We start from the raw sequence: 25,953 nt of genomic DNA, 5'->3' as shown, positions 1-25,953 counted from the left end.
AAGTGGTAATAGTTTTACTTAGAAAGTTGATTTATTTATTTCTCTCTTTCTTGAAGGACTTCAGAATTACTTCTGACAAATTAGAAGTAGCTGATCGTGTTTTATGTTAATAACGCAAGGCTTTTTCTCTAGTTCTTCCAAAATGAAGTTGATGCAGAGGGCATATCAGTCTGTAGGTCGCTATGTGTTTTATAAAGGGAACATGTACTTTTTATGGCTTATAGCACCAGGGTTTTGCACCTTGTACCCTGCAGGTGGTAAATGACCCCTACTATATAAATATGGAGAGAAGCAACTGCCATGTTCCTTGTCTTTGCAAAGTGTTACAGCACCCCTAGTGGACATAGATAATGGCGCTGCCTTCTATGTAGAACTTTTTAGATTTACAAACATAATGGCAGCTCCCCTACATATAAGTGTTGTGCTAATTTTTTTTTATACCTTGTGTTTGGGCAGGAATCAAAGCTTTTATTTTGATCATTAGTATTCTCCTTCTTAGAAAGCAGATTGCTCTTGTGCCAGCCAGTAGTGAACCTGTTACTCAATGATGTAACATTAGGCACATAAGGAAGGAACTGTCTGCTTTCAGAATTAGCAACAAATATTTTTAGTAAGGGCCATTAGGATAATCAATTATGGATTTAGAAAACTTAAAAAACATTTTGTTTCTGTCATCCCTTAGTTGTATTTCTATTTTTCAACAATACTTTGCTATTGTTAACAAGCACTTTTATGCCTAGTGGGAGGGCTTTGTTTTATTAAAGTCTATAACTGAGATTTTATCCCCTTCCCAACAACCTTTTTGGCAGTTGCAGTTCCCACTTACAAACAAAAATATGCAGAGAAAGACCTATGATAATAAGTTGTACATTGTACAGTGTATAAATCTAGTATATAACACATTTTTTCCTGTTTAAGGGAGATGTCCTGTTCCACCAAACGAAAGCTCCGTCTGTCGCCTTGAGTGCCAGTGAGGTGTGTAATGTTCTGCATCTCTGGCACCTGAGGGATTTCTTTCATTCTCTGAATTTTGTATGTGTTGACAACCTGTGGTTAGACTGCGTTATACTATGCGTCTGTATAGTGTGATTTCATCACTGCCATTACTTTTAGGAGTTTTAGATATATTTTTTAATGATTGTTTAGTGTTTTAAAGTGGTGAGGTCAATTTCTGCAGTATTTTTTCTTGGTGCTGTAGGTAACCTACTCCCACTAAAGCTAGCCCAGAATCTTAGCTCCATACCAAAACTCTTGAGTTACTAGACAACAATTGACAAAAGGAGAACTGTAGATCAAAATATATATAGTTTAAACTGAACTTACTGTGCCAGCCCAGAGGTTGAGCAGTCCTATAAATGTATTCATCCACATCTTAAAACTTCTACTTCTACATAGCAGCTCTTCACCTTCTGATCTTGTAAGGACATCTTTCGAATGCCACTGACACTGCACATAATCAGAGGTCTCAGGGCTGCTGCTCACCAGACTTAGGGCTTGGGGGAAATAATCAACATAGTAGAATTTGAGGTTACATCTGGCAAATATTCAATGCTGTGGGGTAATTACAATGAAAAAAGTGATGTTTCTTTGCTGCCATTTATAATGTGAAGCTAAATTAATTACTAAACAGCATTGTACAATGATTTTTATGATGTGTATGTATGTATATATTATGTATCTAACAGCTTTAAGAAGATAGGGTGCTACTTGGGACATTATAAGAAGCAGAGAGATCTTAACTCCTAAATAAGCATCATTCTTAAATCTTTAGTTCTCCTCTAATTAATTGTTTTGCCAGATACCTACAAATATCTATCTCTATTTCGAAGACATTTATTTTACCTTTTGTGTCTGTCCCACACACACATGCATGTATCTCATTGCTACAGGACACACTTGTGAAACTGTTGTTGAAGCAAAGCTGTGTGTGACCTTGAAAGGGAACTTACATTGCCTCTCTCAACCATAACCAAAACCCTCATAAAGTTCAGCAGAGTCTTCCCTCCCGCGCACAGGGAGCAGGGGGATATGGTAATGAGAATCAGATGTGTGTGGTGAATTCATGCATAAATCCCTGGACTGTAAGGGAGAGAGGAAAGCACAGCAGAATGGTGTTCTTATAGGATGTGTTGGCTCCCCACTAAAGGGGACCTAGCGGTGCTGGAGTTAGAGAGGAGAAGGGCCCAGGGCAATGTGGGAAGGCTGGTGGAATAGAGATGCGTAAATCACAAATGTCCAGCCAACCTGTTCTTAAGCTACAGTTCCCAGCACCCCTTAACAGATGTACCGAACAATGTACAGAACTACTGTCATAGGAGTGTGTTGTATACTGTGTTTTATTATTTATATGCCCTTGGGTCTATTACATTTAACAATACAGAGCTGCTTATTCTTTAAATCAACCTTTGGTGACAAGCATGTTGGAGGGGCCAGCCAGTATTTAGGATCATGGGTTACACACCTGATTTCATACTACAGGTATTGCCATTGAGTCCATTTTAAGTGCAAACAATTCTTTTTTTTGCAAAGATTTGATTTTTCTTAATAATCTGTAATAATAAAACAGTAGCACCGAAGCTGCACTAGGCCGCAATCAGTTGTTAAACAAATTCCATTCAGTAAAGGTGCTCGTGCCAATAAAGGTGCTCGTGCACTCTGTGCACTTTCATAAAGTACCTAGTGTTGGCCTCCAGGCGAAACCAATGCCACTGTAATTATGGAGTTACAGATGCATTGTGGGTAAAAAATGCGTGGCGATTGTGTCTGAAGTTGCACTTCGCACACTGCAGTGCAGTAAATAAATGACCCCTAAAGTGTGACACTCCAAATTACAGAATGAACCCAGTAAAATTGTAGTTTGCTATTGTTCTGCTGCTGGCCCAGCTACGTAAGCCCTGTGCAGTTGCGCTGCTTAGTACCATGTGATAGAAGGTAGGGGAACCCTGGCATTGCCTGCAGCCCAGGGATCTAGTGGCACTGATATGCGCGGCTGCTCTGAGATAGAATGAAGTGTTATATTTGGATCGCTGGCCTAGAGCAGGTGCTAATATATGAAAGCAGGTTATACACCTGTCATCTGCAGTGGAACAGTAATCCCCAGTTCTTCACTTTGCTGGAAACTGTCTACCCTGACAGAATTTCTTTCGGATGGTGCCCTTTACAGCTTTCCATGAGCAATTCATCAAAGTCAGGGGGAAAAATCAGCCTTTGCTTTTTAATGTGTGTGTGTCTTCTTATGTTTGAGGGGAATATGAAAATATTTTAAAATTAGATGCAATAAAAAAAATCTACTTTTCTGTATTTTCTTAAAAGCGTGCACTATTCATAACCTGCCTGCTCCCCCATTCCTATCACCACTTACATATTATATAGTTTATATTATATTTTATTATCTACTGAGCTAGTATTAATGTCTTTCTCTCTCTTACTATTATCTGACTGAAGTATGAGGGCATAGCTTACTGTGCGGTCTGAAAATGAATTCCGTACACGTGTATATACTATAGTGCCGATCTCTAATGGAACATCTTCATAGGAACCACTTCTACCATAATATCTAGTGGATAAAATTAGTTTATGCAAATTGTGTCTGGAGAATCTCTTTGCCAACTCAAGCAATATGGCAGCTGCCACTCAAAGCTGTGAATGCAAATATGTTTTGTGCATGATGGGTGCTGATTTATAGAGATGGAATACACTCATTAATGAATTCGCAATGCCCTACCGGATGTAAAATTCTCAAAGGTATTTGCACCCAAGCATGCCTATTAGCATCTGATGACTCCAAACAATTATAAAGTACAGGACCCAATAGACTCAAACTTTGCCAGTAAGTTGCCAGTAATTCCACTGTTCCCTTGTGGCTACAATGCAACTGACTTGCAGCCAGGGAACTGGACACCAGTGTTGCTATTGTTATTTGCAGTCAGTGCTATGAGCTCTAGTACAGCAGGAATATGAAATCATTGACACAGATGAAAGAAACCTTTTCTTGCAACCTTAAAGCATTTGCTGATGCCAGCATGAAATGTAATTTGCCAGGGATGATTGCATATAGAAAGAACTTTTTGTTTTCTTTTTGTCCATCATTTTCTAAAAAAAAAAAATGTAAGCTGCAGAACTATGTAAAAAAGGCATAGATTTGGTTATCCGTTGACCATCACTCTGCAATATAGTACTGTCTTCAGGTGCTTCAACAAGGATTTAATGCCTTTGATCAGTTGTACGTAGGGAGAGTGTGAGAAGCTCAATATCTTGCTACATATGTACTCTAATCTGTGCAGCCATTCCCAGTCTGGCAATGGATTGTGGCTGGGGGATAGCAGGTAAAGGGATTCAATTTGTTAAGAAATCTCATGGTTTAGCATGTGACTCGATTAAACTCTATGAAAAATACAGAATTGAATAAGGAGATACACTTTTATACTAAAATCTGGCCCAAAGTGGGGTAAGAGTGCATATATAAAATGTGAGTGTGGCTTTGGAATCACAGGTATAGTAGGGAGAGATGGTGCCTATAGTAGCAGTGGGATAATAGCCTCTGGGAAGGGACTGTGGCTGTGGGATAGCAGGTATAGTAGGGAGAGATGGTGCCTATAGTAGCAGTGGGGGGATAATAGCCTCTGGGAAGGGACTGTGGGATAGCAGGTATAGTAGGGAGAGATGGTGCCTATAGTAGCAGTGGGGGGATAATAGCCTCTGGGAAGGGACTGTGGCTGTGGGATAGCAGGTATAGTAGGGAGAGATGGTGCCTATAGTAGCAGTGGGAAAATAGCCTCTGGGAAGGGACTGGGGCTGTGGGATAGCAGGTATAGTAGGAAGAGATGGTACCTATAGTAGCAGTGGGGATAATAGCCTCTGGGAAGGGACTGTGGCTGTGGGATAGCAGGTATAGTAGGGAGAGATGGTGCCTATAGTAGCAGTGGGGGGATAATAGCCTCTGGGAAGGGACTGTGGCTGTGGGATAGCAGGTATAGTAGGGAGAGATGGGGCCTATAGTAGCAGTGGGGGGATAATAGCCTCTGGGAAGGGACTGTGGCTGTGGGATAGCAGGTATAGTAGGGAGAGATGGGGCCTATAGTAGCAGTGGGGGGATAATAGCCTCTGGGAAGGGACTGTGGCTGTGGGATAGCGTGTATAGTAGGGAGAGATGGTGCCTATAGTAGCAGTGGGGGGATAATAGCCTCTGGGAAGGGACTGTGGCTGTGGGATAGCAGGTATAGTAGGGAGAGGTGGTGCCTATAGTAGCAGTGGGATAATAGCCTCTGGGAAGGGACTGTGGCTGTGGGATAGCAGGTATAGTAGAGAGAGATGGTGCCTATAGTAGCAGTGGGGGGAATAATAGCCTCTGGGAAGGAACTGTGGGATAGCAGGTAAAGTAGGGAGAGGTGGTGCCTATAGTAGCAGTGGGGGGAATAATAGCCTCTGGGAAGGAACTGTGGGATAGCAGGTAAAGTAGGGAAAGGTGGTGCCTATAGTAGCAGTGGGGATAATAGCCCCTGGGAAGGGACTGTGGGATTGCAGGTATAGTAGGGAGAGATGGTGCCTATAGTAGCAGTGGGGGATAATAGCCTCTGGGAAGGGACTGTGGCTGTGGGATAGCAGGTATAGTAGGGAGAGATGGTGCCTATAGTAGCAGTGGGGGGGATAATAGCCTCTGGGAAGGGACTGTGGCTGTGGGATAGCAGGTATAGTAGGGAGAGATGGTGCCTATAGTAGCAGTGGGGGGGATAATAGCCTCTGGGAAGGGACTGTGGCTGTGGGATAGCAGGTATAGTAGGGAGAGATGGTGCCTATAGTAGCAGTGAGGGGATAATAGCCTCTGGGAAGGGACTGTGGCTGTGGGATAGCAGGTATAGTAGGGAGAGATGGTGCCTATAGTAGCAGTGGGGATAATAGCCTCTGGGAAGGGACTGTGGGATAGTAGGTATAGTAGGGAGAGATGGTGCCTATTGTAGCACTGGGGGGATAATAGCCTCTGGGAAGGGACTTTGGCTGTGGGATAGCAGGTATAGTAGGGAGAGATGGTGCCTATAGTAGCAGTGGGATAATAGCCTCTGGGAAGGGACTGGGGCTGGGGCTTTGGGATAGCCGGTATAGCAGGGAGAGATGGTGCCTGTAGTAGCAGTGGGGGATAATAGCCTCTGGGAAGGGACTGTGGCTGTGGGATAGCAGGTATAGTAGGGAGAGATAGTGCCTATAGTAGCAGTGGGGGGATAATAGCCTCTGGGAAGGGACTGCGGCTGTGGGATAGCAGGTATAGTAGGGAGAGATGGTGCCTATAGTAGCAGTGGGGGGATAATAGCCTCTGGGAAGGGACTGTGGCTGTGGGATAGCAGGTATAGTAGGGAGAGATGGTGCCTATAGTAGCAGTGGGGGGATAATAGCCTCTGGGAAGGGACTGTGGCTGTAGGATAGCAGGTATAGTAGGGAGAGATGGTGCCTATAGTAGCAGTGGGATAATAGCCTCTGGGAAGGGACTGTGGCTGTGGGATAGCAGGTATAGTAGGGAGAGATGGTGCCTATAGTAGCAGTGGGGGGATAATAGCCTCTGGGAAGGGACTGTGGCTGTGGGATAGCAGGTATAGTAGGCCATGCCCCCAAGCTAACCAGACTACATCCCTCCTTACCATGGTCAGTCCCAACCCTGCTTGTTTTCAGTAACTCGCCAATCCATCTATCTTTTTTTTGTGTTGTATAATTAACAAGTGGCCGTGGTTGGAATTGGGTTGTTATTCAGATTTGATGATTGTGGGTTTAAGTTACTGTAAGTATAAGGCATCTTTGAAAACCTGAGCAAAATTTGCAGGAACAGCCTGCAATAAAAATCACACACGCTTCATAAAACACCACTTGATTGATATCACTTGCACCATTAGGAACTAAACGACAAAGGATGTAATTTCAGTTCTAGCATGCAATATTAATCGAAAAGCCTTTAAAACATCTTGCTGATGGGAAATCTGACAACGTGACATTCGAAGAATCGTCAGCGAAAGTCATCTATCTTAGTCGCAATTTCAAAGTAAATACTGGAAAACATACAGTTTAGTCATTGTAGGTTTGCACATAACCATCCCATGTTCTTCTGAAAACTCAGTATCCAATTGCCCCATGTCCTATACATCTCAGTTACATTATATATATAGGGAATGTTGTATTCCAACTGGTTTCAAATGTCTAAGAAAGCAACACACTTAATCATAGCTGGCACTCGAAACTTCTCTGTGTTCCTTTGAAAATAGAAGTACTTGAGTAGGGCATACACCCATTTATAACCTATGTCCTTCCCCTGGAAACAGGGTCAGACTGGCTGGGAAGTTTATCAGAGGATCCTCCAGTAGGCACAGACCCTAGGGTGCCCCAGCCTAGGACAATTTCCATTAATCACAGTAATGTCTAGAATGTTTAGCACTATCTATATTATTTTGTAGGATTGGGCCATAGATATCAGGTTCTTTAGTGGGCCCTAGGAGGTCCAGTCTTACACTGCATGGAAGCCACGGACTCCATTTCTTGCAGAGTCAACCATGCGCAACAGAATAAAGCATGTTCTCAAGTTTCATAAGGTTCTCATAGGATTAGATTTAAGCATTTACTAATGCAAGTTGAGAAGTCTGCCAGGTAGTCCACTGGTAATCGTAGTGTGCACATTGGTTTAAATGGTCTCTTATCTCCTGAGATGTTTAGGTAAGTCAAAGTGAGAACTTTTATAAATCTCAGAATCTCATGTAAAAACAGTAAAGACCAAGCAGAAGAATTTTTTTTAAATTTATTATAATATTTTATTATGAAAGGTATAACTCTCCTTTCTAATTAAAGTGCTACACACTCACCTACAGTACACATTTTGTTATGTCATTTCATTCCTGATATTTGTTTTATGTTATAGTAATTATTTGTGTGTGCAATGAAAGGTAAGTGAATTATTTTTTGTTTGTGCCGAGTGTGTCCTGTAGATTTTCTGTTACTATTCTCGTTTGCGTGGTGCACTCTCGCCGCTGAGACTTGGCAGACGCACAGTATTATTTGGCCTTCTGCAATAATTATGGAACATTCATTAGAAGCTATCTGCTGAATTGAGAGTATGAGAACCTGCTTTAGTAGACCAACATTAGAAGTCATTATTATGAATACGCCTTCAGGTTCCCAGTGGTGTCTTCAGCAGGTGTAGTGAACACCTCTTCATCAAATGGATTTGCTCAGACTACAGGGCTAAGCTTTTTCAAAGCTTCAAAGTCTAAAAGGCAAAGTTCTATCCAAAATCAGATTAACTGCAGGCTTTTTTTAAGAAAAAAGGGCTTGCATGTAAGTTTTGTAAAGCTGTTTTTCCTTTAGCTAAAGTTCTCTTTATTTTAATAGAGTAAAACACAGGGCTGCTGTACTGCTTCACACAAGGTGGTCGCCTTGTTCAACCAACAATATTTTGGCTCCTGCTTTTCTCAAGCTTACCCCCGGGTACGTGCAACCTTAACCCACATATTGTTTGATGCCCAGAGCTTGATGGCATCCCCTCACTGTGGCCTCTAATAGAAGTAGCGACCATATCATAAGGTACCAGTAACGTCCTAATTATAATTATTCCTTTGATGGGCATACAAATTATCTTCCTATCCTGCACATGTAAAATGGTTTCTTTGGAGAAGTTATTACGTCTTCTGTGTGCAGCCGTTTTCATCTCTTTTCTACAGAAAAGAGTCCAGAAAAAAAACCAGGTCCAAAAACCCTGCCTAATGAAACTAAAGGCATTGTTACAAAAATGGCAGCAAATTACAATGTTTTTTTCTTAAACCAAAATTCCAGTGCAACAATTGGTGCCTCCTAAATAGCATTTAATTAAAAATAAATGCAGTGTCAATAACATTAATGTGTAATTCACTTGATGAAATGAAACAACCCCATTTCATGAGGAAGATAATGATCTAGTCCTGTATTTTTAGGCCTGAATTCCTCTTATACTAAATGATAACATGAAAAAAGGTGTTAAAAGACCTGGAGTGGATCATTATCTTCCTCATGACATGGGGTTAGTTGACAGCTCTGTGAAAGTCAATTGCTTGTTTAGGAGCAACACACCAAGGGAACCCTGAAAGAAACTAAAAGGCTCCCCTAAATCTGTACGCCATGTTTTTTTGTGTGCAGTTCATTCCTCCCTAGCTATGATCCCTGCAGCGCTTTGTTTCTTGTTGCTCCGGTTAGAATTCTGGCTGCAGTGATGTAGGCCTTGAGCAGGTCCCACCAGGGGAACAGCCAATGCTGCACTTGCACCCCCTGCTTCCCTTGGTTTGCAATTTGGGAATTTTTATTTCCTGGTGTTATATAGATATAGATAAGCTGCACATGGTTACTATTTATAAGAAATGTTCCAGAAGCCAAATATGACTTTTATACTGTTGCTTTCTACCCCATCCCTTTTAGCTGAAACTTCTCCAACAGAGTATATAATAAGCTCCAACTGTACAGATGATCACTTGGTTCATGGCTTTAACAGAGGGCTGCATTTACTATGTGCTGTATCAAGGAGAAAAGCCTTCACTGATTGAATCTAGACCAGTGTGGCATTTGAAAAATCACTGGTGCTAATATGACACAAAACTGAATCTCCCCATTACTCATTTCTCAATAGAAAATGGTTTTAACCGGGAATGATTGACCAAACTGCTAAGATGCTGTAAGTTTTAACCTTCTGTAGGGAATCCACATCAGACTTGCACAGTGATATTGGTGGAATGGGAACAATCATTGGCAAAGAAAACATGAACTATAGATAGCTGTTTATTTTGTGTTCTGTTATGAGGTTGACAGCTTGTAGTGGGAATGTATTACAGACAGGCAGGGAGAGAAAGCAGCTCTTGGTACAAGCCAAGGCTACTTCATAGTGAGTGGATGGAGAGCATTACCTTCCAGATAATTATTCTGCTGTTATTTTCACATTCAATTTGAAACACTCTGGTAAAAATTCATAGACCAGAGGTTTCTTTAAACTGGCTCTTCATCTTATTGGGTTTGGAGGTGAGCCTGTCTCCTAGTGCATATGTATCTTTGCAGCCTTCCCAGCAGAGCCATACTGTTACACCAGCAATAAGATTCCAATGACTTGAGTGCCCACCTGTTTAAGTGAAAGATACAAATGCATAATGTACTCTATACCTGTAAGAAATCCACATTTCTATTTTTTTTCCTAACAAACTAAATGGTTTCACTACCCCTTAGTTGTCCGCTTCCTTTGGCGACCCTGCTTCTTGGAGCTGCCAATCAGGAACTCACATAAAGAAACAAAATTCATCTTTTATTCTTTGAAATTCTTTTGAAATTCGTGGTTTTGACTTGAAAAATACATTTTTCCTTATTCTGCCTTTTGTGGGAGTAAGTGGTTTATTCTCCTTTTTGCTAGTGCTGCTGTGTTTTTCTGTAAGTCATGCCTCTGATCACAGGTAAATATTTTGCAGTGATTAGGCTTTTTTGCAGTTTTAGGATTTGTCATAAGGGATTAGAATACTCAGACATGTTTTTATGAGTCACAGAGCACAGGTGGAGGATGTGATTCGCCCCCGAATATTCAAGCAGAGGTTTTTGAGTACAGCCACCTACACAAAACAACAACTGAATTCTCAGGGCATTGGCAAGCAGCCACTCTTAAAGGAAACCTGAAGCTATTTTATATTATTTATCTAGACTGTACTTGAATTATACCTTTTTTGGTGTATCCCACCTAGAGTGACTGATCCTGTACCTTCTGTACCCTATTGGAGACTTTTAGTTGATGAGTAGAAGCATATATCATCTCTTTCCAGTATATTGAATAGTACTAGTTGATTATTGCATGGCACAAAAAGGCACGCATCTATCTTTAAGGCATAAGTAGCACAATTTCCATTGACTACAAAGGTAGTGGGATTTTTTGTTGATGTTGTTTTGCTGTGTTCCTTCCCTTAGAAAATGAACCGTGACTTAGCACCACGTATGCCACTGGGCTTAAAATAAATGTAATTCAATTTTCTTTTAGTGTTGATGGAATATTGCTTCGTTGCAATTACACTGATTACACCTAACACTTATTAGCAGATGTAGGTGAAAGCAGTGTGTGGGGTGTAAACTCTGAAATCCTGATTCATCAAAGTGTCTCCTATAACTCACTGTTTGCTGCCCCACGGTGTAAAACAAAGTGCCAGCTGATGGGATGTAAGAGAACCCATTTGATAAATATACTCCATAATGTATCTATAAATGGCCCGTCTATTTGATATAAGTGTACTGACAGATGGGTTGGGGAACTAATAAATCAGCCATTGCTGTATATGTTGTGAAGAATTTAAGCTGTGAAGATACATTACTTTTTTATTTTTACTAGAAACTTTCAGCAAGAAGGTTTTGGTTGCAGTACTATTCCCCTAATCACAGTGATGTGTCCAGCCTACCAATTGCATTGAATTTCATGAGCTAAAAGCCATATTTATAATAAAAGAGCAGTCCAATAGTAGTCAGGGAGGCCTGTCTGTTACTGTAGATCTGTTGTCACATTACACTGCCCTACTGCATGTAGCAAAATGCGAAAGAACTTGAAGATAACCTCTGTCCAGACATACAGCCTATATTGGAGTCATAGTATGAAAATGCACCAAGAAAAAGAGCATGAATTTCAGTGCGCCAGCAAATAACCATGAGTATTTCACAGAGAGACCCCAGTCATCCTTACTTACTGGAAAGTAGATAGAGAAGAGACATAACTGCAGTGCCTGGGGGACATGGCCTGAAGCCAATATCTCATGAGCTTTTATCTTTATATGGTGAACATTCAAAAACCAAGGTGCAGGGATAGATATATATATATATATATATATATAAGTCCAGAAATGATGCACACAGAGAACTCCAGGTACTGCCTGGGTGCATGGTTAACGTAACATTATTAGTAACACAGACAAACCGCACTTACAGGACTTGTATGAAGCAAAAAAATGGTGTTTAATTCAATACATATATATATATATATATATATATATATATATATATATATATATATATATATATATATATATATATATATGTCTAAAAGTAACCTGCACTCACTCACGTTATGGAAGGCACAGGAGCCTGGGTGCAGGTCCATATGAAATATGCTTTAATATATATAATGTTCATTTTAATTTCAGTAGCTGTTAAGACAAAACTCCATAGACAGTAGAAGCACTGGCAATCCTTATTATTGCAAATAGATGTTGTTACTGGCCTTGTCTGGTGTTCAAGCAATAAATCCGCGCCCCTATGTGTCAGTGTGAAGGTGCAGACAAGAAATGTTCTATGCATATATCTCCTCATAATTTATTTTTTATTCTGTTCTGTTTATAACGTGGTTCACTTTCCCCCTCAAAATTGACTGAGAAATATGAGAAGCAATATACTAGTGTGCCATTACCCTGTCATTAAGGTATATGGTTGGTAACATTGGAGAAATGAAATTCTTCATTCTTGATGGGGTTATAGGAAGATATCAATCTGCAGATACTTTACCAATGTCAGTGATCAGTTACTACATTTCTGTTGAGGCAGATACAACGCCGTTTCATACTGTACATTAAACAGATTTTTCTGCCGGATCAGTTTCCTTCAGACAGACTTCTTTTAATTGGGTGCTTGCTCTGACTGGTTAAATTACCTTGTAACTGTCTTGTTGAAATGTGCCTTCAAGCCCTCAGCAGTGATTCTAATCAAATACAATGACACCCACTGGTGTGGATAAAGGCAGTACTGATTAATTGCAGTAAAATCCACCTGACTCATAACTTTTGCATGAATTGATGTGCCATTTCTACCCACCCATCCACAGGAAGCCTCTCGAGGACAAAAAGAGGCAAAATAACCCTAAACATTTACTGTTAATACACAGTGCTTGCTAATACTATACATGATAACATGTGTCTTGACATTAACAGCGATTTAAAATATATTTCTCTGAAAGAATGACATGCTTGTGGGGTATCCTGTCCCTAAACCAAATAGTGGCAATAATTACTCCATTGTACCCTGAGGTGCAAGCATTTCTGTGGGAATACAGTTAACTGTATTTTATACTAGAATATAAATATTTAAATAGTAGGTATCATTTTATTTTCAAAAGGGAAGCACAGTGTCTTTCAGTGCAGAAAGCATTAATAATAGGGATCAGGTGCAAATTTCTATATGCCAGGAGTGTTAAAACCATTATGTTAGTTGCTATTTTGCACCCTCCTGGCATATAGCAAATTAAATGCATATCACTGTTGTCCAGCTTGGATCATAAAGACCCGTGCTTCTTCCCCAAATACAGCACTGGTTGCCTTCTGCACCACTGAACAATAGGCCATGGGTGGCACAGAGGGGTACCCTATTATATGATCTGGACTGGGATTCACAGAGGCCCAAACAGTCCATATCAGCCCAACAAATAGTTAGGGTGAAGATACACGAGGCAGTTAGTTGCTGTGACTAATCGACCCATGTGTCTTAGCCCTTACTGCCTATGGTAGCAGCCCCTCAGGCATTTTTTTACACACTACTTCTAATTTGATGGTTAAATGTAATGATTTAGGCCCACACTGGGATTTTGACTTTGCACCCAGGTATTTGGTGATACAGATATGGGACCCAGAATGCGTGGGGCCTGGGGTTTCTTAATAAGGGGCCTTTCCGTAATTTGGATCTCCACACTTTGTCTACTAAAAATCATTTAAACATTAAATACACCCAATAGGATTAATTACATCTCAGTTTGGGTCTAGTACAAGGTACTGTTTTATAATTACAAAGAAAAGGAAATATTTGATATTATTTGATTAATATGGACTCTATGGGAGAAGACCTTCACATAATATGGAGTTTCTGAATAATGGATCCCATACCTGTATAACCTGATCAGCTCACAAGAAGACAACCTAAGTCTGCTCTATAGTAAAGATTCTGGTCTATTCCCCAGTTCTTATGAGTGATGGTTCTTCTAGGACAGGGGTTTATAAACCTTTTTTTAAAAGGCCTCAAGTGTTAATCATATTCAAAGCCCAGGTTCTTTTGTAACCTGTACAAAGGTTGAGTGCTATAAGACCCTTGGCATTAGTGTTTGATATTTTTTACAGTATATTACAGAACCAACTTTGGCCTTACTTTAAGGAATTGTTTTTGTTTGTGGTGTTTATGGAAGTTCTAGCAAACAGTAATATTGATATAATTCTATTGAATGAAAACATATGCCTGGGTTTTTAGTTACAGCAAACATCTCTCGGAATCTTTATTGTTAGGATTAGGAATGCCAACTCTGATTTGCTCCGGCACGCATTTGTACTCAATAGGTTGGGGAGGAATCGGGAAATCTGTTCTGCATGTGTTGTAATGAATGTAACGGTCATTAAGTATATGAGTCTTCTGACGTTGTAATCAGATGTGATTCAGTCTGTTAAATATCTGTGCTGCAACATCTGTTTCAGTGAGTGACCTTCTGCTAAATAATACTTAGTGTACCTATTAGGGGATAGGAGCACAGACTTGCCCTATAGCAGGTACGCAGGCTGCCTGTTGGAGATGATTGCAGTTAAATAACAATGAAAGGATACACTTCAGCAATTATCAAAGTTCCATGTGTGTTTGGGGAAACTGTGCAAAGAAATCACCCATTTAATTGGAATGTTCGACGTGACATTTTACCCCTTTTTAAGAGAGGTTACTGATCTCTAAAAGCACAGTGGGGATCTGTCAGATACTCTTTGTAAAAAGCGCTAATACAAATTGAATTAGAAAACTCGGCTATAAAACCAAAAGCAAGTTTACCATCTGTTTTAATGTTAATTAGAGCGTTGGGTGCCCAAGGTAAATTTATCTCTGTGGGAATGTCATGTTACACCCTCTAGTAAAAAGCATTTTTTTATTGTTGTAAAACAGCAGATGAATTAATTACCGTGGTATTAATTATTTTTATATCCTCTCGCCCTCCCAGAGCAATCGCCAAACAGCCAAGGCCAGTCAACCCTGCAGCCTTTGCCGCCTTCTCACAAGCAACATCCCACTCAGCCGTCCGTCACATCTCTCAACCGCAATTCCCTGACACATAGGAGGAACCAAAGTCCGGCCCCGCCGGCTGCATTGCCCGCCGAGCTGCAAACCACACCTGAGTCCGTCCAGCTGCAGGACAGCTGGGTCCTTGGCAGTAATGTACCACTGGAGAGCAGGTAGGTCTACTGAAATTGGCTATCAGGCCTCCTGTAATAATTTGTTCTTCGTTTGCTCAGGTCCCTGTTAAAAACAACATTAAAAAAATGCAACACAATTTTAAATTAAAAACGTAAAAAAAACCTTCGGCTAATAAATGAGATCATTATGGCAAGAGAAATGTACATAAAAGAACTGTAATTCCAGTGATAGCTACAAGTGAGCTAAGAGGTAGGGAGCTGAAAATAAGTATTTTATTTTAAGACAAATGAAGCATAGATTTCAGATAGAATCAGGAAAGAAAGCCAGTGATGTTATTGTTGTACCTGTTCTAGTTACCCTTATTGAATGGCTTTCTTTGAACTAGATTATGTCCTGGACACTGTAGGTATAGGTATCTGTGTGATTTCCTCAGATACATGCAAAAGACAGAGCACGTTGCTGTGTGAATGAATTGGGATTCAGTGTTGACTCAATGGTGTCCATTAGACATATGTATAAATAAACCAAAATGTGTTCCTGCTGGTAATTTGTGTACACAGCGGCAACTCACTGGGGTGGTTTATACAGTGTTCCAGTTTTATTGCTTGGGTAAATAGAGTTTCCTCCCAGCCATAGGAGACCTGCTAATAAGGCCAGCGCATACAGAAGTGTTTCATTCACATCAGGGTCAGCAGCCCTTTGCAAAGCTTGTACTGGAGCGGCTGAGAGATTGCCATCAGTAAACCAACAGTTCTCCCCAAAGGTGGCATGAAGGGGAAAATAAAATATGCATCTGCTGAGAGCAGCCAAAAAGCCAAGAGAATTAGCAGAATCACCAATTGCAAATGGAGGAACGACAGGAAATATGTGCAGAATGTATTTGCGACAAGCTGACCAGCCACAGCAAAGGGACGATACTGCATTGACTTAAAATTCTGGCCTGCAAGGTTGCCTGCTACTGAATATCATTAAAGCTAAACTAGTAAGCGTATTGTCTGTTTCACTTGACCCTTGTTCTAGCCAGAAGGAAGGAGGATGTTATAACATTCCAGTATGTACCGTATGCATTATAGTAGTAGTAAACCATCATTCTAAAAAAAATATTAACAATTAAATACATATTGACAATATAAACAGTTTAAAAAAACTGTAAATAATATATGAATGATTTGTTGTTATTATTATTATGAAATAACAATAATTTATTAAAGAATAGATTGAAAACCTTTTATGAAAATGTACCTGGTTTAAACATGATTAGCAGAGGAAACTATTCAGGTTTAAACGATTGTTGCATTCCAGTCCAATTTCTGAAATCAAATCCCAAATAAAATCTGCATGGCCCCACAGTAACATTAATCACAGACACCGTTGCTCACTTCAAAACATTCTTCAAAAGCCAAAGGCAAATGATGCATTAAAACTTTAAAATGAATCCAGGTGATGGAAAATGTGTTGAGTAAGCGGTATGTAGGCCATCAGCACATTGTATCCAGCAGCGATGCCCGGAGAGACCGCGCGTTAATGCAGTCAGTGGAGTTCTACATTAGGCGGTTATGCCTGGCTGTGCTGATTCAGGGAGGACGGAAAGTTTGTTCGGTGGAAGTATTAAACTGTATTGATGAGTACTGCAAAGAATTAACTTCATTTCTTAAAATCAGCATGAACTGGTTCTTATATCTCCTTCCAAGTATTCTTCTTATATCTCCTTCCAAATATCTTTCCTGTCAGTCATGTGTGCATATGGAGCCTACTGTACCAGGGCCAAAAAACTTGCAGGCTTACAATTTAGAATGATGATAATGTAGCCACTTGCAGCATCCAGCATTCAATTCAGTCGCTGTCTCTTGGGTAAACTCCACATAGGGATTTATGAGTACTTAGAACTAGCTGCATGGATTTTTTTATAGCAAGGACAGAAGAATTGCCAGCCTGAGAGAGCTTTTCAGTTTCCATTGATATCAAGTTGTTGGAAGAAAAATGCCACGACTGTATGTGATACAGCCCCGAGCCTCTTAATTGCCTTTACTGGTATTACTATAATTTATGTGATTCCAACTGAGGAAAGTCAGTTTTCACTTATTGCAACCTCCTGCACTCCTTACAGTCAGTGTGGAAGGATAGCAAGCCCCCCCTTCTCAGTTAATTACCTGTATAATGAAGATCTCTGGGGGCAGGAGATCATTATTTGTCATTGCCCAGCAGGTCCCATGGGGGGAGAGTACATTTAGAAATAAACCAATGCCTGTTCGCACTTTTTGATGAAAATAAAATAGAATTTGTTTGATTACAAGGCTAGCTAAGTCACACTGGGGATTTAGTAGTGTAATTCTGTTGTGTTTGTGTGCTTATAGTAATTCTAGTACTAATCATAAGACGTAGTGTGTTCCGTTGATTATGCAGAAATTTAAGCTACCGAAATGCAGTGTTTTATTAACTTGTCAAGTGACAATAACAAAGGCATTTGTGGAGACATTTAATATTTAATCTGTTTGCTAGAAAGGCTTGGCCATGCAGAAGTCCTAGCCTGTTAGACCTGAGCAGTCACAGAATTCATAGAATCATCCAGTAACAGTTGCACTTGTACAAGTTACCCTGTGATTCAGTTGTGGGAGTGCTGCTCCTTATGTGAAATAGTATAGCCAGATGGGATGTAAAGGCTTACTGTTTTGTATATTTGCTTTGGTGAAACACAGTATGTGTGTTCATTTATACATAGAGTGAAACAAATCACTAGAACTACCACACACATTTCTCCATGGAGGGCATTTTCAGAACTCCTGACTGGGTCCTACTTTACCAGAGTAAGTAATAGTTCATAAACCCCTAGAATGTACTCACCACATAGCACCCACCTTCACTACAACAGACATGCTTGATTTCTCTACACTAAGGAAAGTTATCAGGCTCGGTAAGTGGGGCTGTCTGTATCCTGACCATTATTTGAGCAATGGAATATTAAGCTGTAAATGATTTGCTAGGTAATTAGGAGCTGCACTTTTATTACTCAGCTGCTGTGTTTGTTTTACTTTTTATTTAAACTGACTTTTAAGAGTAAGAAGCTGTCAAAAAAACGGACATCCCATTCCTCTTCACATCAGTTATGACATTGTATACAGAGATTTATTGTGAAGCTCATTAGCAGACTGTTAAGTGTCCACATTTAATTAGCACTCACTGAACAATTAATCAGTGCTGTAAATCACCGCTGTCATTGCACATTCTGAATTAAATTAAAAAGACTGAATTTCCAGGTGATGCACCGGATCGAACGTGGCCGGCAATGATGACGATTAGGCTTAGGGCTGTGATTTGATAAATAAAAATATTGGCAGCTTATCTCCTATAAAAAAGGCTTAGGAAGATATAATTCACAACAGTAAAAGGAAGCAAGAAGGCTTTATGCCTGCTTTGGATACCATAGCTGAACTGTGTTTCGTACAGATGAGTATTCTGCTAATATTGATTTGCTGCTGATGTTTCTCCTGTGATTTATAGATTGTACACTGTATTGTATATGCTATCAGTTTGCTTAGCATAGGTGAATTGTGCTGGCATTGGTATAAAGTAAACCCAGTGACCATGAAGGACCATATAACAGAGAAGTATACCCCTCTTGTCATCATTTGTTTAATAAATACAGGCTGATAGGCTTTGAGATAAAAAAAAAACAGCTCATTATACAGAGGGCATCTCAATGAAGTTGTCATTTGTTTTGATTGTGCTCATTGCAACAAGAAGTGGAGTTTACTCTCAGAAATTGCCCTATTTCAAGCAAGAATTAAAAACATATTAACTAATTAAAACAATAGGCAAAAGGTACTTCAGTAATTCAGGCCAAGACCTATTAATTGAAGCAGTGATGAAACACAGGGAATGCTCCCCATTTGAAGAAATTAATTTCCAGGTTGAAACTCAAGTCAATAGGTCTTAATAGAGAATGAAAAAACAGTACAGTTTTCCTGTAGCGATGGAATTGGGGGAGAAGCATTGGGTGGCTTTGTGATTTACTTCAAGGTAGAATGAATCGAATCACCCTTCCATGTTCGATTTTCAACTGACCTTGAATTTTTATTCTGGACCTTGACAACTAGATCTGTGTAATTCAGGCAGCAGTGGGTCAAAATTGTTTCTTCAGCGGTGTATAGCCGGCTAGACAATAAATAATTAAATGCTTTTAGTCGCAATTTAATAAATGGCATAGTGCTAGTGTGGTTAGCTGTAAACAAAGTGTCTAAGCCGTTCTGCACCATTACGATTATCCAGGGGTACTGTAATAGCAGCAACAAAATCTGCCCCAGCCTAGTAACCATTACTGACCAAGCAGCTGTTTGATTTGCTATGGATTGCTAGCCCTTGGGCAAGGGTTGCACTTTTTTTTTGTTTGCAGTGTCCCTGTATCTCATTAAAAATATGTGTCTTGGTATTTAGCACATTTTTCTGTACTAAAGTGAAGCCAAGCTCCTTACCCAGTTGCTCACGCAGATTTGTGCTTATTTTAACATAGGTAAAACTAAACATGGAGTGTTTATAGAAGAGAAATATTGCATATTAACCTTTAACTTTGCTGCTCTGACCTTAGATTGCAATACATTGGGGGGCATTTAATTGATTCCTTAGTGACTACATAGGATCTGCATTAAAATCTGGACAGCGTTGCCTTGCCGTTGCTGTCCATGGTGCTGGATTTCCATTACAACCAGTCATTTTCACAATTTTCTAGCACTCGGCAGAGGTTGCTGCTTATCTAAATTGCAGCAATAGGACATAACCAGTTACGTTATCCGTTTTACGCATCCGAGGCCAGGGGGTTTATGCATTCACATTTGCCTTTAGCTAAGTGGCAGCAAGATTTAGGTGTGCATCTCCTTCATCTAACTACAGTTACTCACATTGGACTTTCCTGGGTGTCAGACTCTACATGGGAAAAACAGAACCTTTTCATTGTACAGGGAAGAATGCAGAATAGTTTAAGTTAATTGGTCATAAAATTGCTGAGCATTATTAACCATATATACAGCAGATTTCAGTGTGTTTGTTTCAGTTTGTTTGGAATAACAAAGAGTTAGTGTTATCTAATTATATTCCAACTGCATTCCCAATTGTGTTCCGGACTGTATTCAGCACCCGGTTCCTGATTATGTTGCTAGCTGCTTCCCAGGCTGCCATCACTTGTGTGACTATAGGCAGAAGAGCAGACTTAATACCTGAGGCATGCAGTGCACTTCAATAGGCAGCCTAGAATTCGCTTTGCTGCAGGCATGCCTGGTAGTTACTTACTAACAAGCTTTCAAAACATTTTTCTGTCAGTAAATATGCCCCAAGCATTTAATGACAATAAGGTGTTTTGGCTGGGGCAAAGAGCAGCACTTTTTATCAGTACCTTTTATTTGTAAAGCACTAACAAATTGTACAGCATTGTAAAATGACAATTGTCACGCAGAAACAAATCCCAAAGACTGATATTATTACAGGGAAAAAAGGTTAATTATCCACATTTAGAAGAAAGTAGAATGGCTGAAATATATGCAGTATACTTGCTGTTTGTAGCTCTTATTTATTCTCATGTATATTTAAAGCATCACGTGCAAGGGCTTAGTTTTTTGTTAAGAGTGAATATTCGGGCTGTGTATATCTGGAAACCAAAAATGAATTTGTGAGGTGGGACCTGCCATACTGCATCCAAAGGCTCGGGTCATTTAAGAATGTAGCATTTATCAAGATCTCTGTATCTGCCATAGCACTTGGGATGCTGTTTAAGTTCTGTGTAGATAGTTCTAAACAGTGGTGTAACTTTGGCCTGTCACCCATCCCACCCTCCCATTAAAATGTTTCTAAGCCCCATCATCCCATGCATGTAGCTTCAGGTGCAAAAAATCATGGCTCTACTGTTGCCCTGAGGCCCCCCCCTCCCCTGTAGCTGCTCACTCTGCTTCCTCCATAGTTACACCACTGTTTCTAAACTCTGTTGAAAAAAAGCAGTATGGCAGCAGTCTCTTTTATAAAAGACAGAGAATGAATCTTTTGTGCTTCATTCTTCTTGTTACTTTTTAAAGAGGTCCTACACCCCATCAAAAATTCCTTGAATAAGGAAAGAAAATACAAATCTGCCCAGTATTCAATGGTTTTAAAGTTATTGTAAAAAAATGTAATTGGGTACAGGTAGTAGTTTTGGGTACAGGGCCCCTTTAAGAACTTACTGTAACTGCACTAACAATAAACTGCTTTCTGTGACATGAGTGAAATAATTTATTATTTATAATTTATTACTTTCCATGTGGCAGTTTCCTTGTTTTATGATTTTAAAACCATAATTGCTGATTATAATTTTCCAAACAATGATTTTCATTAGGCAAGACCTACATGTGCTAGGAATAAACAATATGTTATTATTAATGTGCTTTATTTATATCTAATGCCTGTATTTGTTTAATAAGCATTTTTATTGTATTTACATTGTGTCTATCATTTTTGTATTATTTCATATATTATTATGGGACGTACATCCATATTCAAGTATGACCTAACCACAAAGGTAACCATGAAGGTAAGACGTTGGTGTAGGTACAAGCATCTCAACATTAGAGCTTAGTGTGCCGGTCACTTAGCAGTCTGGGAAACATTTGGCAGACACATTTGCCCTTATTAGAAGCACTGAACCACAAGTCAATTAAGGTCAATGAGATTTTTCAAAATCCAAAATTACTTGATCACCCTTTCAGATGAATCTCGGGGTAATAATTGAAATGAGCGAAGTGATCTATGTGTGGTTCATGAGCCGTGTAGGTCCCATGGAATGACCCTTGCTACTTAGAAATCCAATGATGTTGGATGGACTTAACCGTGTCTATTAATTTCATGCAAAACTGCTTTGCATGGATATCAGGCTTTTTAATCAGATTGTTTAATGAAAAAAATAGCATCTTAGCGTCTCAGCGGGAGGTCAGTTAGCATTTAATAGTTGTGTGGATTTCCATATAGTCCAAAATGGGAACTGACCGGAGACAATTCCACTCATTATGTCACAACTAGAAAAAAATTCCCAAGTGTCAGACTCCTACACAAATGGAAGTGGGCAACACAATCATGGCTTTATTAAAGGGGATCTGTTACCCTAAGAAATTATTCCAAATCCTTTTCTTTCAAGTTAGTTGAGCAAAATAAACTTTACTTACACTATATAAATTATTTAATTTTTTCCCCTTTAGTCTTGGAATTTACAGTCACAGCAAGCAGGCTGGCACTATTTTGTGTACACTGTTATTTAGACAAGCTTTGTTTCACCCCAAAATCTTATGAATTTGCCATCTAGGTGATATCTAGGAAGTGCTGAATGAAAAGTTAAAGTAATTATAATTAAAAAATCTGAGCTGTCAATCATATATTGCCTGCCCCGCCTCTAGGCCAGAGGCATAGAGGCGGGGCAGGCAATATATAATTGACAGCTCAGATTTTTAAATACATTTATAGCAGGTATGGATGATTTAATTGGGTTTCATGTTTAGTTTTCAAAGGATTTGTATTAAACAGCTTTTTATGTGTGTGTGACAAGTCCCCTTTAAGGCAACACCTGTTGTGAGAATCTGATCTGTCCACATTGGAAAGTGACTGGGGACAAATGCACAAGTTTTGTACCTTACACCCTTACTGTGAATAGAAATAGATGTTGAGTTTTAACCCACTGTAGAATGGCCCCAGTATAGCAGTGACACTGTGCCACCATTGCAGGATTTACAGTTCAGGGCGTCTCTCGGATCTGCGCTGCAAGTTTAGTGCCAACACACACCATGGTGAATTATTGTTTTCATATTTTACTTAAGCAGAGAAATTGTATGAATCCAATTTTAGGCCACGGTGACTTATCACTGAGCTGTCATTTTACCTGGAAGAGAGAAAAAACCTGTAAATGTCACTTGCAGTAGGATAACCATCTGCGGGTTTTTAGGCATATTTGGCCGATAGCTGACAGCTGTGATAACATCTAATGATGTGCGGGTGTGTGCCAGGAATATATGAGGAATTTACCTGCCTCTCTCATATAAATGCTTTTGGGACAAGCTTATTTTTCCTTTCTTTATCAGATTTAGATTTACTTTTTTGTAATTCATCTTCCTAGCATAGTGTCACAGGATGGTGTGATTTATCAATGCAGGAATTCAGCGCATATTTAGGGTTTATTGGAGATGGATTAAGGGTTCACTTGTGGAATGTTGGTGACCTGCAAAAAAGTGCAGCTCAGAGAATTAAGCTTGGTATCCTCCAGCTGTTGTGGGGTATATCTCCCAATTCCAATTTTGACTGCAAAAAAGCATGGGGCTTATTAGCATGTATGTGGGTATTAGGCCATGTCTTGGTGTAAATGGATGTGTAGGAGGTGTGTTGGGAGGGTGATCTAAAATGTCACTTTTTTTAAAAAAAGAAGGGCAATTTGAGATATCTGACCAAGTGCCAATATGATATTAGTTGGGAATGCCATAATTTTTGTCCCACACAGGCCATTAACTGAACATTTGATCTGTAGTGTCCATGTCAGCAACCAACAATTTGCTCCTACTAGGAGAGGGGCAGCATTTGTAACGACCCCATCACATAAACATAAACAATAAACATAAACCTAGTGCTGTGTGTATATATATATATATATATATATATATAATACTGTACCAAAAACATATAGTAAGGTAACTGCAATTACCTTTCTCTTGTGTTCTCTCTTCGTTCTTCTCTCTCTTATTCCATTAATCCTCTTTATTTTCATAATTTACTTCCCCATTAATTCTCTCCACAGCATTTTTCTATTTGAAGGAGTAGTTCATGTAATAATTAATATTCAGTATGATGTAGCCAGAATGTTTGTGCTATACTGGTAGAACTTGTGATTTAAACCACTATCTGGTTGCTAGAGCATAATTACCCTAGAAACCAGGCAGCAGTTTGGAAGTCAACATGAAAGGTTCATTAACGAGAGCCTAAAAAAACACAAGCAATTAAATATAATACTAAAAATACAAGTGAAAACTCACATTTGTATTGTTGGCTACTAGGGTCAGTGACCTTGACAACCAACCCTGGCATTTTTAGCTTCATGCCAGAAATAGGTAGAATTTGAACACTAATAGTTGTATAGCCATACAAAATAGATAATGAAGACCACCTGATTCAACTTATTTACAAGTACAGGTATGGGATCTCTTATCCAGAATGCTCGGGACCTGGGGTTTTCGAGATAAGGGATCTTTCTGTAATTTGGATCTCCATAACTTATGTCTGCTAAAAATCATTTAAAGATTGATAAAACCCAATAAGCTTGTTTTGCCTCCAATATGGGGTAATTAAATCTTAGTTGGGATCAAGTACAAGGTACTGTTTTATTATTACAGAGAAAAAGGAAATCATTTTTAAAAATTAGAATTATTTGCTTATAATGTAGTCTATGTGAGATGGCCTTTCCGTAATTCGGAACCTTCTGGATAATGGGGTTTCTGGATAAGCGATCCCATACCTGTAAATATACCCTTTAAACTCTGTACTCATTTTGTGCCTAGTGCTGCTCCTGTATTTTTTATACCTTCCCTCATCTAATTTAAAATCCTTTACGTAAACATGTTACAAGAGCAGATCAAACTGGCAACAGATGCACTGATTTCCCTATTTGTGGTCATGTTTTCTCATTGCAGTTGCATTTAATTATTCTATTTCATTAATTCTTTTTCATTCTTGACTCCAAAGGCTCAGCTTGCCCATTATACCATTTCCCACTGTGATGTGAGGTTCAGAGGAAGGATGTGCATGTGGGCTTGGTCACACAATAATAAGAAATACATATGCTCATTTGCTGTGCATGCAGTAATATAGCAGTGCCAGATAGGCATTATGTGCACAGAACATTCCTTTGCTATTTTTGTGTATTAGTTGAAACTGTTCTAGAACACAGGGCTAACTGCAGCCATACCAGTTTAGTAATCCATTGCTATGAATGTACAGAGTTATATTTTACTCTATGTGCACCTAATAGTCTCTGAATTTGCATAAATTCTTCCTATGTAGTAACAACATCGCTACATAACTTGGGTGCAGCCATTTACTTTAATTCCCTTGCAAGGCCTCATGGGATATGTCACATTTGTTGGCCCAACAAGTACCAATGAGCCGGACAGCAGAGTTGTATATGGGGATAGAAGTAGTGATAAAACTGTGGTAAAAAAGAATCCCTGTGTGCACAATAAGCTCAAGGCTAATGTCACGTATAAGGAAATTTGTCAGCGATTAGTAGCCGTGACTTTTCTCCAGAAAATCAGTAGAGGCAAAAATGTGTCCATTTATGTCCAATCACTTCCCATTATACACAACTAGAATCTTACATAATATGTAATGACAGCACAGTGTTTTGTTACTATGTTTGTAAAGGTTTAGTATTCTTTGTGTTTCCTCTATAGTCACCTTTACACAAAAGCCATGCTTTTTTCAGCTGCCTGTCTCCCACTAATTACACCAAGTTAAGCATCTTAGTAAATGGCTGCAGTGAAACACTTTAAGGCCAAAAATACATGGGCATCTGCCTGTCCTACATCTCATTCCCAAGCCAAGGATATTAATTGGAACTTGGCCTTGGAACTTTACCCTTTGTTCTTTCAGGAAGGCTTTCCACTAGATGCTAGACCATCAATGGTGGAATTTATTCTATTAGTGAAATTGGGCACTGATGTTGGGCCATCAGACCTGCTTTGCCTCAGATCCCAGTTCATTGAACTGGTGTTGAGATGGTTTGAGGTCAGGGCTCTGTGCAGGGCAGTAAAG

At 39.5% G+C, this 25,953-nt stretch overlaps 1 protein-coding gene across 8 annotated transcripts in view; it reads left to right on the top strand.

Annotated features, from left to right (window-relative positions):
* Positions 1–25,953, top strand: part of tenm3 (teneurin transmembrane protein 3) — a 580,699-nt gene that overhangs the window by 413,222 nt on the left and 141,524 nt on the right. For all 8 annotated transcript variants that reach the window (XM_031895448.1, XM_031895444.1, XM_031895443.1 and 5 more), the window contains one exon: positions 14,963–15,194. In XM_031895448.1, the coding sequence (XP_031751308.1) occupies positions 14,963–15,194 (232 nt within the window). The remainder of the gene's footprint in view (positions 1–14,962; positions 15,195–25,953) is intronic.

This window comes from Xenopus tropicalis, chromosome 1, assembly GCF_000004195.4.
Source record: "Xenopus tropicalis strain Nigerian chromosome 1, UCB_Xtro_10.0, whole genome shotgun sequence".
Lineage (NCBI taxonomy): Eukaryota > Metazoa > Chordata > Amphibia > Anura > Pipidae > Xenopus > Xenopus tropicalis.
This window is presented reverse-complemented; position numbering and strand designations above follow the sequence as displayed.